The sequence below is a fragment of the Sminthopsis crassicaudata genome, chromosome 4, assembly GCF_048593235.1.
Source record: "Sminthopsis crassicaudata isolate SCR6 chromosome 4, ASM4859323v1, whole genome shotgun sequence".
NCBI classification, from domain to species: domain Eukaryota; kingdom Metazoa; phylum Chordata; class Mammalia; order Dasyuromorphia; family Dasyuridae; genus Sminthopsis; species Sminthopsis crassicaudata.
This window is the reverse complement of record NC_133620.1, coordinates 372,953,406-372,967,128: the sequence shown is the minus strand read 5'-3', so window position 1 is coordinate 372,967,128 and position 13,723 is coordinate 372,953,406. Positions and strand designations below refer to the sequence as shown.

At 38.0% G+C, this 13,723-nt stretch overlaps 1 protein-coding gene across 7 annotated transcripts in view; it reads left to right on the top strand.

The window, feature by feature from the left end:
- The window catches only part of KCNN3 (potassium calcium-activated channel subfamily N member 3), a 396,953-nt gene that overhangs the window by 303,230 nt on the left and 80,000 nt on the right, over window positions 1-13,723 (top strand). For all 7 annotated transcript variants that reach the window (XM_074262168.1, XM_074262166.1, XM_074262167.1 and 4 more), the window contains one exon: window positions 3,282-3,700. In XM_074262168.1, coding sequence (XP_074118269.1) covers window positions 3,282-3,700 — 419 coding nt within the window. The remainder of the gene's footprint in view (window positions 1-3,281; window positions 3,701-13,723) is intronic.

The following is a 13,723-nucleotide window of genomic DNA, read 5'->3' as shown; positions in this document are numbered from 1 at the left end:
AAGTGACTTCTCCAGGGTCACACAGCTAGTAAATCTCTCAAGCAGGATTTGAATTCAAGCCTTCTTGAATTCAGGGTGGTTAGGTTAGCAGAGTGGATAGAGAACCAGTCCTAGAGTCAGAAAGAATTACCTTTGTGAGTTCTCTTAACCTCAGTTTCCTCATCTGTTAAAAAAAAATGAGTTGGAAAAGGAAATGGAGAAGGAAATTTCAATATCTTTGCCAAGAAAACCCCACAAAAAAGCCACAAAGAGTTAGACACATATTCTGAATTAAAGTCCAATTCTCTATTCAGTTCTTAACTTGGGGTCCATGAACACCCAAAAGGTTAATAGATAAATTTAAGAGGCAAGGAGGAGGACCTCTAAACTTGAATGTGAAAAAGTTATATCTTCATCTTCACTAATCTCCAACTGAAATATAGCATTTCCTTCAATTATTTAAAAACATAATTATGAATTGGGGTCTAGAGGCTTCACCATATTGCTCTAATAAATCCCCTCAGTTCACAGTTGTGGAAATTTGAGCTCAGAGGAGTGGTTTACTCAAGGTAACACACACTAACAGGGGTAGGAACTTGAACCCAAGTCCTGAGATTCCATATTTAGTTATCTCTGGACTACACCATATCAGCTCCCTGTACCTGGAGTAGGCCTATGGACATTTTGCAAGACTGCCTTAATACCTGCCAAGCAGGTCATTTAATCAGAATGCTTTGCGCTTCTGTTGTCCTTTGTGACCAGGCTCACTTTATTATACCACTCACACTGTACCAGGCTGCAGTATCTTGCCTTTCCTAAGCTCACTAAAGGCCAACATCATTAGCTTTGTTATAGCAACACCTTTGGGTAGTACTTGGAATCTTTGTATGGGGCTGGAAGTAAGGGAGGAAGGTCTGACACATAGTATTATAAGAATATTCTAACAGGGCTTGAGCTTCAATAATCAAGTCTATGGAAAGTATTCCTCCATGCTTAGTGGGAGAATGGAGGTATGAAAGGGCAGAGCTGCTGTCATTGCTTGCAGTGGTCAAATCTCCAGACCTGCCTGAACTTCTTGTCATGTTCACCAAATGGCTGATGAGATGTCTAAGTCTAGCGCGACCATCCCATATATAACTTTGGCGTTATTGTCATCAACAGACATCATTCATGGATTGAATGTCACCCGTGTGTCAGGAATAGGGTCTCGTCTCCTGGCAGGCCACTGTTCTGCTTGTCCTAATAAAGACTGACATTTATATAGAATGATTTATACATATTGTCTGTCTAGATTCTCACAGCACACGTGTGAGAGCCCAGTATTATAAATTTAGAGCTGGACGGGACTTAGAGGCTATCTAATCTCATCCCTATAGGAAAAAAAACAACAACTGAGATTCAAAGAAGTTAAAATGTTCTGTCCAAGGAGGGAGGGAAGGAAACAAGCATTTATTAATCTCCTTCTGTGTCCTGGGCACTATTCTAAGTACTATAATAAAATAGCTAATATTTATATAACTTTTGTTATGTGCCAGTTACTATATGCTAAGCACTTTAATAAAAATAGCTAACATTTATATAGGGCTTATTATGTGCCAGGCACTCTATGGTAAGCACCAAAATAATAATAGCTAACATTACATAGTGCTTACTATGCATCAGGCACTATGCTAAGCACTATAATAATAGCTAACATTTATATAGCGCTTACTATGTTCCAAGCTTTGTGCTAAGAATCATCATCATCACAGTTAACATTTACATAGGGCTTACTATGTGCCAGACACTGTGCTAAGCACTATAATAATAATAGTTAATATTTATATAGCGCTTACTATGTGTCAGGCACTGTGGTAAGCAACAGCAGCAGATCATCATCATCATGGTTAACACTTACAAGGGGAATACTGTGTTCCAGGCACTTTACAATTATTATCTAATTTGATCTTCACAACAATCTTGTAAGTTAGAAGCTATTACTGTCCCCATTTTACAGATGAGCAAACAGGGGCAGAAATAGATTAAGTGACTTGCTCAAGAATACACAACTAATAAATGTCTAAAGTTAGATTTGAACTTGAGTTTTCCTGACTTCTGACTTCAAGAACTGCCTAGGTGCTCAAGAATATAGATGGTGGAGGACAGAACCAGCACTCAAATTATAAATAAGCCTAAGAAGGACCTCAGAGGCCGTTCATATCATTTTATAGATGAGAAAACTGAGGCCCATAGGGGTTAAATGACTTGCCCAAATTTTTGCAGTTAGAGGCAGGGTATGAACCCCAAATTTGATCCTTTGACTCAGGTAATTAATAAATTCATTAAATTAATTAAATAAATTAAATTAATCATAAATTAATTTAATTAACTAATATGTATAATTATATTATATAATATGTAATGAATTATAAATACTATATCAATTAATTAATTGATAAATTAAATTAATAAATTCATTAAAATTAATAAATTCATTAATTAAATTATTAAATTATTAAATTAATTAAATAAATTAATTAAAATTAATAAATTCAAAGTGCATATTAGCCTTACTTAACTGATATGAAGCTCCAAGATGTCCTGGGATTGTAAGATTCAGTACTAGAAAATACAGTTAAGATTCTCCAGTCCAGTCTCCTTATTTTATGAACTAGACAGTTGTGAGAATTCAGACTGAAAGGGATCCAATTCAGTCCAACAAATGTTTATTGAGGTTATCTAGTTCAATCCCCTCCCAACTTTGCAGATGATAAAACATTCCCACGGAGAAGAAGCAATGTGACTAAAGAACCATCAGTAGTAAGTAAGCCAGATGTCCAACCCACATCCTTTATTCCAAATCTTTCCATTACATCCAAACTCTGGTCATGGAATCATAGAATATTAGAATTGGAAAGAACTTGATCATATGTATTTTTACAGATGAGGAAACTGAAGGTCAAGAGGAAGTGTTTTCCCAAGGTCCCAGTTAGATAATGGTAGAAATAGGACATGAGCCCTTAGTCCTTTACTATTCATGGTTCCATGTTGCCATCCTCATGGCAATGAGCCAATGATGAGTCAAGTCAGGGCAGCCTTGACATTCCACCGACTCATTCCTGGCTCCTCACCTTGCAGTCCGTCAAGACATCCCCATCCCCTCCAGAGCGCTTCCATCTCTTTTCCCAGCGCGCAGGGTATTATTTGTTCCTTCTAGGTGGAGGGGGTTCTAATGCCAGGCGGCGCAGACTCAACCACCACATATTATACTTGGTCTTTGCGGTTCTGTAGCAGCGCTAACTGTGGTTTTTGTTCTCTGTTAGCTCTTTGTGATTGACAATGGCGCAGATGACTGGAGGATAGCCATGACCTACGAACGCATCCTCTACATCAGCCTGGAGATGTTGGTTTGTGCCATCCACCCTATCCCTGGTGAATATAAATTTTTTTGGACAGCCCGCCTAGCCTTCTCCTATGCTCCTTCCAGGGCTGAGGCTGACGTGGACATCATCCTTTCTATCCCCATGTTCCTCCGGCTCTACCTGATTGCCCGAGTTATGTTGCTGCATAGCAAGCTCTTTACAGACGCCTCCTCACGAAGTATCGGGGCACTAAACAAAATCAACTTCAACACACGGTTTGTGATGAAGACTCTTATGACCATCTGCCCTGGGACAGTGCTTCTAGTGTTCAGCATTTCTCTGTGGATAATTGCCGCCTGGACAGTACGAGTCTGTGAAAGGTAAGCCTGAGAGGAAGTATGTGGGGAAACAACAGTTCCTGTGATTGTTTAGTGGTGGAAAACGCACAAGAGTCAGAGGATGTGGGATGGAGTCCTGTGTCTGGCAGTCACTAGCTATGTGGCCTTTACCAAGTTACCTAATATCTCTAAGCCTCAGTTTCTTCATCTGTAAAGTGGGCATAGCAATACTAACATGACTCACCCTTTAATGCTGGGAGGAAAATATTTGTAACTTTAAGATGTTCTAGGAAGTGAGTCCATATTCTCATCTCTGTGTTTCCAAGTCAATAAGTTTGCTATCTATTCTAAACAATTCCTGGAAACATGCACCTTTGCCCTTTCTTTTTTCCCCCTAAGTATTTTTTTAAATTTTTCTTCTGCATGTGTGAAATCATAATGGACTAAAGGTTAGTTAATTTTTGTAAAAGTTCCATAGATTCTGAAAGTATATATATATATGTATATAGTTTTAGCAGTCTCATTTAGAAGATGCTGTCTTTTAGTGCTAGTTTCCTTATCAATTTCCCCCCATATTTTCCTTTTTTCTTTTTCTTTTCATTTATTTAGTATCTTCTTCCAGTTATATGTAAAAACAATTTTTAATTTTTATGTTTTTATTTAATAATTTTTAAAACTTATTTATTTAATAATTTATTTAATTTTTATTTTTAAAAGTTTGAGTACTCAGATTCTCTCCCATCCTTCCTCAACACCTTCCTATCTCATTGAGAAGGCAAGCAAGTGGATATAGGTATAGTCAAACCTTTGTCCTTTCTTATGTTTTTGTCCTTGTCATACCTTTGTCCTTTCTTATATAGTTTAATGCTGAGCTGGTACAAGCTCACCTAATAGGTGATCATTGAGAAAGTGCACATGAATATTAATGAAACATTACTGATTCCTCCTTGGATTTGGATTTGGGCAATAAAATTGTATCCAGATCCAAACTGAATTCTATGTTTAAGAGTTTTGCCTCCAATGAACTGGGTAATTAACTATGAAATCTCTCCACACCTTGTAAACTGCTGAGAAGTGAAATAAGGAGGTGTTCAGTGAGAGAGAGGAATTGGTCCCCAAAAAGTTGCTACTAGGAAAAAAATCTGGGTCAAGGATTGTAGGCCTCAAATCAAATTAACAAGTCGAGTCAGCAAGCATTTATTAAACACTTACTATATGCCATGCAGAATTTAAAGGCTAGAAGGACTCTTAGAGAGCATTAAGTCCAAATCTGTCACCTTATAGCTGGGGAACCAGGCCCAGAAAAGGGAATCAACTTGTCAAAGCCAGTGAACACCGGAGCTGCGACTAGGCATTCTTCTTCTTCTAACAACATTTTGTCCCTATGATCCCACCCTCTCCCATTCCAAGCAAAGTAATAGGACTATGCTTTCTATTTCCACAGATCTTTCAGATATTCTTCCATGACTTTTCTCCTTCAGAGATGCCTTAGAGTTATTCTAACATGTTCCTCCTAGATAAAAACTATCTAGAGGAACATATAATGGGATTAGATCCATCTTGTGTGCCTTTGAGGTGGCCGTCTTAGTCACTCTGATGAGTGGCTCATATTTTACCCATCAACCTCCCACCAGCCTGTCTCCTGATTACTGATATCTTAAAAATGATACACCCTATGTGTTCATTTATTCAATGGATATTCTAGTGCCTGTTGGGTGCAAAAGGGAAGATGTAACGCCAAGATATAACATGAGCCTTGTTCTCATGAGCTTTGGTCTAGTTTTTGTTCTCTTTTTTTTTTGTGCAATAGGGAGTTAGGGATGGACGTGGTAAACATAGATAAATAACTGGGATACATAATATTCTATAATAAGTGCAGCAGAGACATATAAAACCCAGGACAAAAGGTAATCAGCAGCAATAGCTCAAGCAAATGAAGTTTTTCTGCCCTGACTCATATTTTCTATTTATTTTTAAAATTCTGATTCATTTAGAGACTAGTTTCTGTCAGGGCACTGGCCTGGGGCCCCCATAGCTAGGCTGTAATGGCATCTTCTGTTGCAGCTGGACAGTTCCCTGGAGATGGGGATTGCACATTCTGTGACAGTGAGTGGAGCTTTGGGAAACAACCTCGGTGAAGAGCAACTCGGCATGTATCAGACCCAGCTCCTCAGGCCCAGGATAGTATGTAGCAACTGGCAACTGACATAACAACATATGCTTCAAGTGGGATGACATTCAGCAAGGTTTTCTTTATGTTCTCCCATAAAAGCAGACGCTGTCCAAACGTGAAAAGCATTTAGGGCCAGTGAAAACCATTGGGATTGTTCTGTTTGACTTTAGGCAAGGCACAGTAGAAAGGGGATGGATGGGGAAACAGGAGGACCTAGATTCAAATCCCAGTTTTGCTACTGATGAGCCACATAACTCTGGGTCTTTCTTTCTTCATCTGTAAAATGTAGATATTAGACTAGGAATTTTACATTTTTTTTTAAGTTCCTCCCAGCCCTTTGATTCCTAAGGATAAAAAATCTCAACTTCCCCCTCTTACCTCAGCCTCCTTCCAGCCAAGGATAAATTTTTTTGTGTGGTTTATCTATTTTACTTTGTGTCTCTAATTCAACAAAGTCTAGACCTTAAGCAGTATTGACCCAAATGTTTTCTTTTTGTTTAAATGAACTTCACTGTTTTGTTTATTTATAAAAATTAAAGAGCTAGAAGAGACCACCAGGAATTCTCTAGTTCAGCTTCATAATTTTAGGGTTATAAATTGATATTTAGAGAGGAAGAGTGATTTGTCTGAGATCATGGAGCCAGTTACTAGTTGAGCTAGGTCTCCAGTATGCTTTCCATATTGTCTTTCAACTTGGCCCCCCATTCATTTTGGCTCTGAGTTCATTGTTCTATCTACTGTGATACTGTTCTATCTACTTTGTCAGATAAAAGGAACTTGACATTTTCCTTGGCTAATAGAATGATTTGGAAGTGTGTTGACATTTCAGGTGGTTTTGAATGATCTTTAATGTGTTCCCCCCCCCCAATTTTAGCAATTTGGCCCATGGGCAGCTAGATAGCACAATGAATAGAGTGCTAAGCTAGAGTCAGGAAGACTCATCTTTCTAAGTTCAAATCCAGGCTCAGATACTTAGTAACTGTAAGACCCCAGGCATGTCAGTTCACCTTATTTGCCTCAGTTTCCTCATCTGTAAAATGAGTTAGAGTCTGGTATCTTTGCCAAGAAAACCTCGAACAGGGTCACAAAAAGTTGGACATAACTGAAATGATTGAATAATAACAATCTGGCCCATTGATGGATGCATGAGAGGCAACATAGCTTAGTGGAAAGAGAAACAGAACCAGTTCTGACACTTACTAGCTATCACCTTGACTCTTTGAAGTCTCATCTGTAAAAATGGGGAAATTAATTCTTGTATTATGAACCTCACATGATGATTGTGAAGAGAGCACATTTGAAATCTCAAAATGACATATAAATATAACTCATGATTCCAATCAAGGTTTGAAGCACAGAAAACAATGAAGAGATTTTTAGGATATGCAAAAGTTTATACGTCTTTTCTGAGAGGTAATTATATATTTTAAATAAGCTTTTGACTTAGTTGCTATAAGAAATTAAAGTGTTGACTAAGCCTTGATCCATGGTGTGAAATTGAATATAATTAAAATATAAATGTGGGAACCCAAATACATTTTCATGTTATTATTGTTCAGTCATTTTCAGCTGTGCCCAACTCTTTGTGACCTTGTTTTGGGTTGTCTTGGAATAAATACTGAATAGTTCACTATTTTCTTCTCTGGTTCATTCTACAGACAAGAAAATTGAAGCAAGCAGAGTTAAGTGACTTACCCACAATTACAAATAAGTGAAAGAAGTCAAATTTGAACTCAGAAAAATGAGTCTTTCTGACTTCAGGTTCAGCATTCTATTCAGTGTACCATGTAGCTGCCCACAGTTTCATTTACTAATGCTGTAATCAAGGGGCAAAAGATATTTCCTAAAAAGACTGACAGTGGCCTTTAGGAAGAGTAGTACATACTTAAACAGCACATATTGGCTTATTGTCCTCACTGCTGCAACATTAGCCAGTGTTTGGTCTCTAGCTGTATACACACAACTTAGAAGTTGCTATGGAAATGTTCCTTTAACTAGAGACATTTTGAAAGACATTTCCCATTTCTTGTATGTGTGTTATTTGTTAAGAAGCATTTTTTCACTTTTCCTGCTTCCAAGGAAGAATAGAAGGATTTGGGAATTTCACCAAAATAGCCATTGATTTATAAAAAACAAAACAGAGCCCTGTTATCCGAGGGAGTGATGACAACCATAGGCTTGTTTGTGTTGGCCCCCAGCTAGACATTACATCATAGACTCTGAAATCTGACAGTTGTGGGATTCGGCATTCTCTGGGACACTCTTGGTGATATGTCAACCTCCCACAGGCCCTCATCCATCCATGAAGCTTCTAATTAAACACTTTCAACTATGAAGTAATAGAGTAGACTGAATTGGGATGATTTTCTCCCCATTGTCCTGATTCCTAATTACAACAAGTTGGGGAAATCAGGTTTCCTGTCATGTACTGAGCAGAGGAACCTGCCAGCAAACACTGGTAGATTCATCTTTCTGTGCATAAACATGTGGCCATTTGGGGATCCTGCTGGTTACTTTTCTTAGGATGTTCCATAGCTGCAGTCTTGCTATTTGTACTCTATCCTCCCTTTAATGGCTGTTTTAGATCTATTCGTTCTCCCAGTAGCTTTAATGTAATTCTCTCCACTTGATGGAAAGGATTCCTTTGCTTGTGATGTACCAACCAACCTTGTACAAGCAGCATGTAGCCATGATCTGGAGGGCTTTTAGCATAGCTCTCTGTGTACATTTCAATTGCTAAAAATACTTTCATACATCAGAAAATCTCTCATTTCTTCCAGGTGGATATTTTCTCCACCAATGTAAGTTATAACCCTTCCCTGCCTTAATAGACTATTTACATGAGTTGCCATGTTCAAAAAAATGAATCATCTGGAAGCCAGCCTTCTGTTGTTGGACTCTATAACCTCAGTCCTATAATGGGGCCTGCACTCACAGACTCTCAGAACTAAAAGGAAACATTAGTGCCATCTAGACTAACATGTACATGAACAAGATTCAAACAATCAAACCATCAAAAAACATTTATTAAGCACTTGTTACATGTCAGACAACAGTAGTCCCTGTTGTCAAAAAAAACTTAAACTAGGAGGAGTGGTGAGTGGGAAACACTATGTGTGTATGAGTATATACATGTAAATGTGTGTATGTGTGCATACATATATGCATGTATGTGTGTATATATATAGTGCTTCTGCTCCCATGGGCTGGACAGTTACCCAAGGGATAGCACCCTGCCCCCATGTGTGTATGAATATATTTCTATGCAAGTGTACATACATACATATACACACATATGAGATATGTATGTTTTCATGTAAATAAACACACATAAGAACTCCACCCCTATAACTAGACATTTACCTAAGGGACATCCTCCCCCCATCCCTTATACAGACATACACATATGTGTTTATACATATATATGTATGTGTGTGACTGTGTATGATGTATGTGTATAGCACTACTACTCCCATGAGCTAGACAGTTACAGGGCAGAATAGTGCAAACTTCCTATTTGATATATAGACACAAATTTATACATACGTATACACATGTACATACATACACATGCACATATGTACAAATATACATGTGTACATAAATTCCCTTCCCCATGGCTAGACAGTGACCTAAAGGTCCCTTTTATATATACAATGTGTGGGTGGGGGTGAATTTAGCACCTCCACCCCATGGGTTGAACAGTTCTACCTAAGGAATAGCTCATTGTGCAGAAATAAAACATGGGCACCTCAGAGCTGTCTCAGCCGGTCCAGTGAAATGTCTTCCTCTGAATATAAAATAAATACAAAACAATTTGGGGAGGGAAAGCTGAGGGAATTAGGAAAGGTCTCACACAGGACATGAAACTGAACCGAACTTTGAGGGAAACTGGGGATTCAGAAGCAGGAGAAAGAACATTTCAGACACGGGGGGAGTCTGGGCAAAGGTACAGGAGATAGAATTCTGTATTATGTGAGAAATGACCCTAACACTAACTTGGTTGTTCCATGGAGTGTGTGAAGGGGTGTCTGTTCTACTGTGTCCAAGACATCTAGCGGGGGAAAACCCCAGGGCTGTAGTATCCCAGGTAGCCCCATTACCCTCGAGCTAATTGTTAAAATTTTTCTTATGTCAACTGGAATTTGCCTTTTTGCCCATTGCTCCAATTCAATTCTATTTAGTTCCACTAACACTTATTATAAAACACAAAACCAAAAATGAAATACCATTTCTTACCAATTGTACTTCTTAAATTCCACTCCACCGTCACCATATTCTCAGGAGAAAGCTCATCCTCTGGAGAGTACATCGGCTTTGGTATTCACCCCTCATCTGTACCCTTGGTAGCCTCCAACCTCTGATTAGAGAACTAGAGAGGGGAGCCAAGAACTCTTCCCAAAGCATCCATTTGCAGAGGTTCACAGTACAAAGATTCCCTCCTTCCCCCGGCTGTATTCCATAGATTCCATTCCATTACTACCTTTCTCTATATCCCATACCTTCTACTTCCCTCCCCATTTTAATCTTTCTTTTGTGTGTTGTCTTCCCCCATTAGATTGTAAGCTCATTGAAGGCAGGGACTGTCTTTTTCTGCTTGTACTTTTATATTCAGAACTTTTAGCACAGTACTTGGCACGTGATAAGTTCTTAATAAATGTATATTGAATTGGATTCAAATAGTCCCTACTCTCAGGGTATTATATTCTATTGGAAGGATACAAAGTGTATATGGATAAGTACTAGTAGTGGTAATAATTATAAAGTACATACAAAGTAATTTTCAGAGGAAGACATTCCTGCGAACTGTTGAATGACCAAGAAAAGCCTCCTATAAGAAGTGGCACCCATTTGTCCTATAAAGTCCTAAGTCTAATTCTCCTTCTAAGTGACAGGACTTCAAATATTTGAAGAATGTTATGTAGCATAGTGAACAGCTAACTAATGTAGCGGATAGAACACTGGCCATAGAGTAAGGAAGATTTGAAATTGAATCTGGCCTTAAACAAGTATGTGACTTTGATCAAGTCACTTAAATGTTTCTCTGCCTCAGTTCCTGCAGCTATTAAATGGAGATAGTAATAGCATCTATCTCCTAGTATTATTATAAGGATCAAATGAGAATGTTTACAAAGCTCTTAGCATAGAGTTTGATATATACAAGTGCTTATTAAATGCTTGTTTCCTTCCTTCCTCCCTCAAGTCTTCCCTTCAGAGAAATCAGCCCTAGTTCCTAGTGGCTCTTAATAAATTCTTCCTTGCTAAATTATGGCATGGAGAACTGAAAGCCTTTGTCTGCAAAGCCTTCTAGAACTGAGAGTCAGTTCCATGACGTGATGAGGTTGTTGATCAATCAGCTGATCATCAGTTGACTTTTAAAATACAGTTTTCTGTAACTGATTTAGAATACTTTCCAATGTCTTCATTAACTAGGGAAGAAATTATTTTCCCTTTTTACTTCCTCCTTTAAGAATCTGCACTCATCCCCTGGACATACCTCTTTCACAATACCACATTTTAAAAGCAATCCCTGTAAAGTGACTTCTTAGTTTCTATAAGGCCAAATTCTTTGAGGTTGACATTGAGCTTATTGTATCAAATATTAGAATATCATGAAGATTTCTAACAAAGATTTATAATTACTCAAAAGAGTTTCCCTATCTATCTACATAGGAAAAACTAAATGGAAGAAGAATGCCTATTGTCTAGACTATAGTATGGAGTTGGATAGATAACAGATAGAGCAGGCCCATCTGAACATTTAACAGACATTGTACATGGACAATGAACTGGACCCAGAATTGAATTGTCCTTGAGAAAATAATCCCAAACTTCTTTTTTAATGACAGTGTTCCTCATTGATGTTGTATGGCCAACCATTTATTAAACCAATAACCATTTATTAGGTATCTAATGTGATGGGAATACAAAGATAAGAAAATAGTTCTTGCCCTCAGGAAGCTTACATTCTAATGGGGGAGGCAACATATCAATATGTTTAAGAGTATACAAACACATACAGAGCACACAACAAAGTATGGTAGAAATGACATTTATTTTACACTAACTAGTTAAGATGATTTCTCTTTAAGAAAACAGAGTCTATTTGTGGGATTTGGTTGGTTCAAGGAATTAGAGCTCAAGTCATTTATTTGGTGTTCTTGTCACCTGAACATAAGGAACTAGGTCTTTGAGAAGATGGTGCCTGGAGACTTAAAAGAATTCCCATTGTCCTTTGCAGAAGAAGGGGGAAGACAAGGAATGGAAGGGGGGAATTTTTCTGGCCTCGTGTTGATGTTGCCATAGTGAATATAGAGTCACATCTGATTTACCAAATCTCATTTACCTCTCAAGTTATAACTAGGAAGAGAGAAGAATAGGAATGAGGGAGGAGGGGAAAGGAGGAGAGGGATCAATTTGAACTGAGGGGCCCCAAGGATTCTGTTTGGCATTTTCTTTCATTTGCCTGACAACAATTGCCTTGGCTTACAGGATCATCAGGGAAAATGTACTAATGGAAAGCCTGTTGATTTAAGAGAAGGTTCATTTCTGTCTATGTTTTTCTGTCTGGGTCTGTTTCAGTCTCTGTGCGTCTGTGTCTCTGCCTGAGTCTCTCTGTTTTTTTCTATCTCTTGTCTGTCATTCTCTGTCTCTCTATCTGTATGTATCTATCTGTCTCTCCCTGTATCTCTATGTTTTTCGGTCTGTGACTTCATACAATAGTGACCGAGAGGAGCAATGCCTTAAGCAGTAATAGAATGTTGATATAAAAAAAGTATTTTTGCAGCTAATAAAATTTCTCCTGGTAAAAATGGATCACAAAAACTGGATCTTATAACCATTACTGTAGCTTGATTAGAGGACCACCATACTGCTATTTCTTTAGAAGGCTTTCTAAGCTAAAATATGACACTTTGTGTACTGATCTTGGGACAAAAATCATCCTCCAGTCCTTTGTGGTTCTTTGAGCCTGAGACCTCAGGCATATTTCAGCATAGATGGATAAAACCTTCCATATGAACATATGTAACACATGGATAGAAATATAGATACACATGTAAACTTTATTTAATTTTTTATTATAGCTTTTAATTTACAAGATATATGCATGGGTAATTTTTCAGCATTGACAATTGCATAAACTTTTGTTCCAACTTTTCCCCTTCTTCCCCCCATCCCCTCCCCCAGATGGCAGGGTGACCAATACATGTTAAATATGTTAAAGTATAAGTTAAATACAATATATGTATACATTACACATGTAAACTTGAAAGTAACTATTTCCTATCACCCCCCCATCCCCAGTTATACTGCTTTACCATCTATCTCTCTTGCCTGTCTATCTTTACCCAAAGTAAGAGACAGATAGGCAGAGACAGAGAGATAGACAAAGAACAGAGACACAAAGACACACACACAGAGACCAAAAAAAAAAAAAAAAAAAAGGCAGAGAGAGTGGAAGAAAGACACAGAAAGAGCACGTTTCCATTGGCCAGCCTAAACAAGCAGCAGTTCAGAAACCAAGCTCTCCTAACATTTAACTGCTACCTGCAATAATCCTCCGAGTTGGAGAGGTGCTGGTTGCATTGTAGAATATTGGCAATAGCTACAGATTTACCACCCTACCTTCTTGAATGTGGTAACAACTTGACTAGTATTCCCTCCATCAGTGCTGATTCTAATCCCTATATTCCTTGTCATCCTGTTTCAAACTATGACACAAAGCATAATAACTCCCATTTTTAAAAACACTTTTGGTTTCAAAGCACTTTACTCATAACAATCCTGTGAGAAAACTAGTAGAGGTATAATTATCCCCACTTTACAGATGAATTGAGATTCAGGGTTAAATGATTTATTCAAGGCCACACAACTAGTCAGTGGCAGAATCT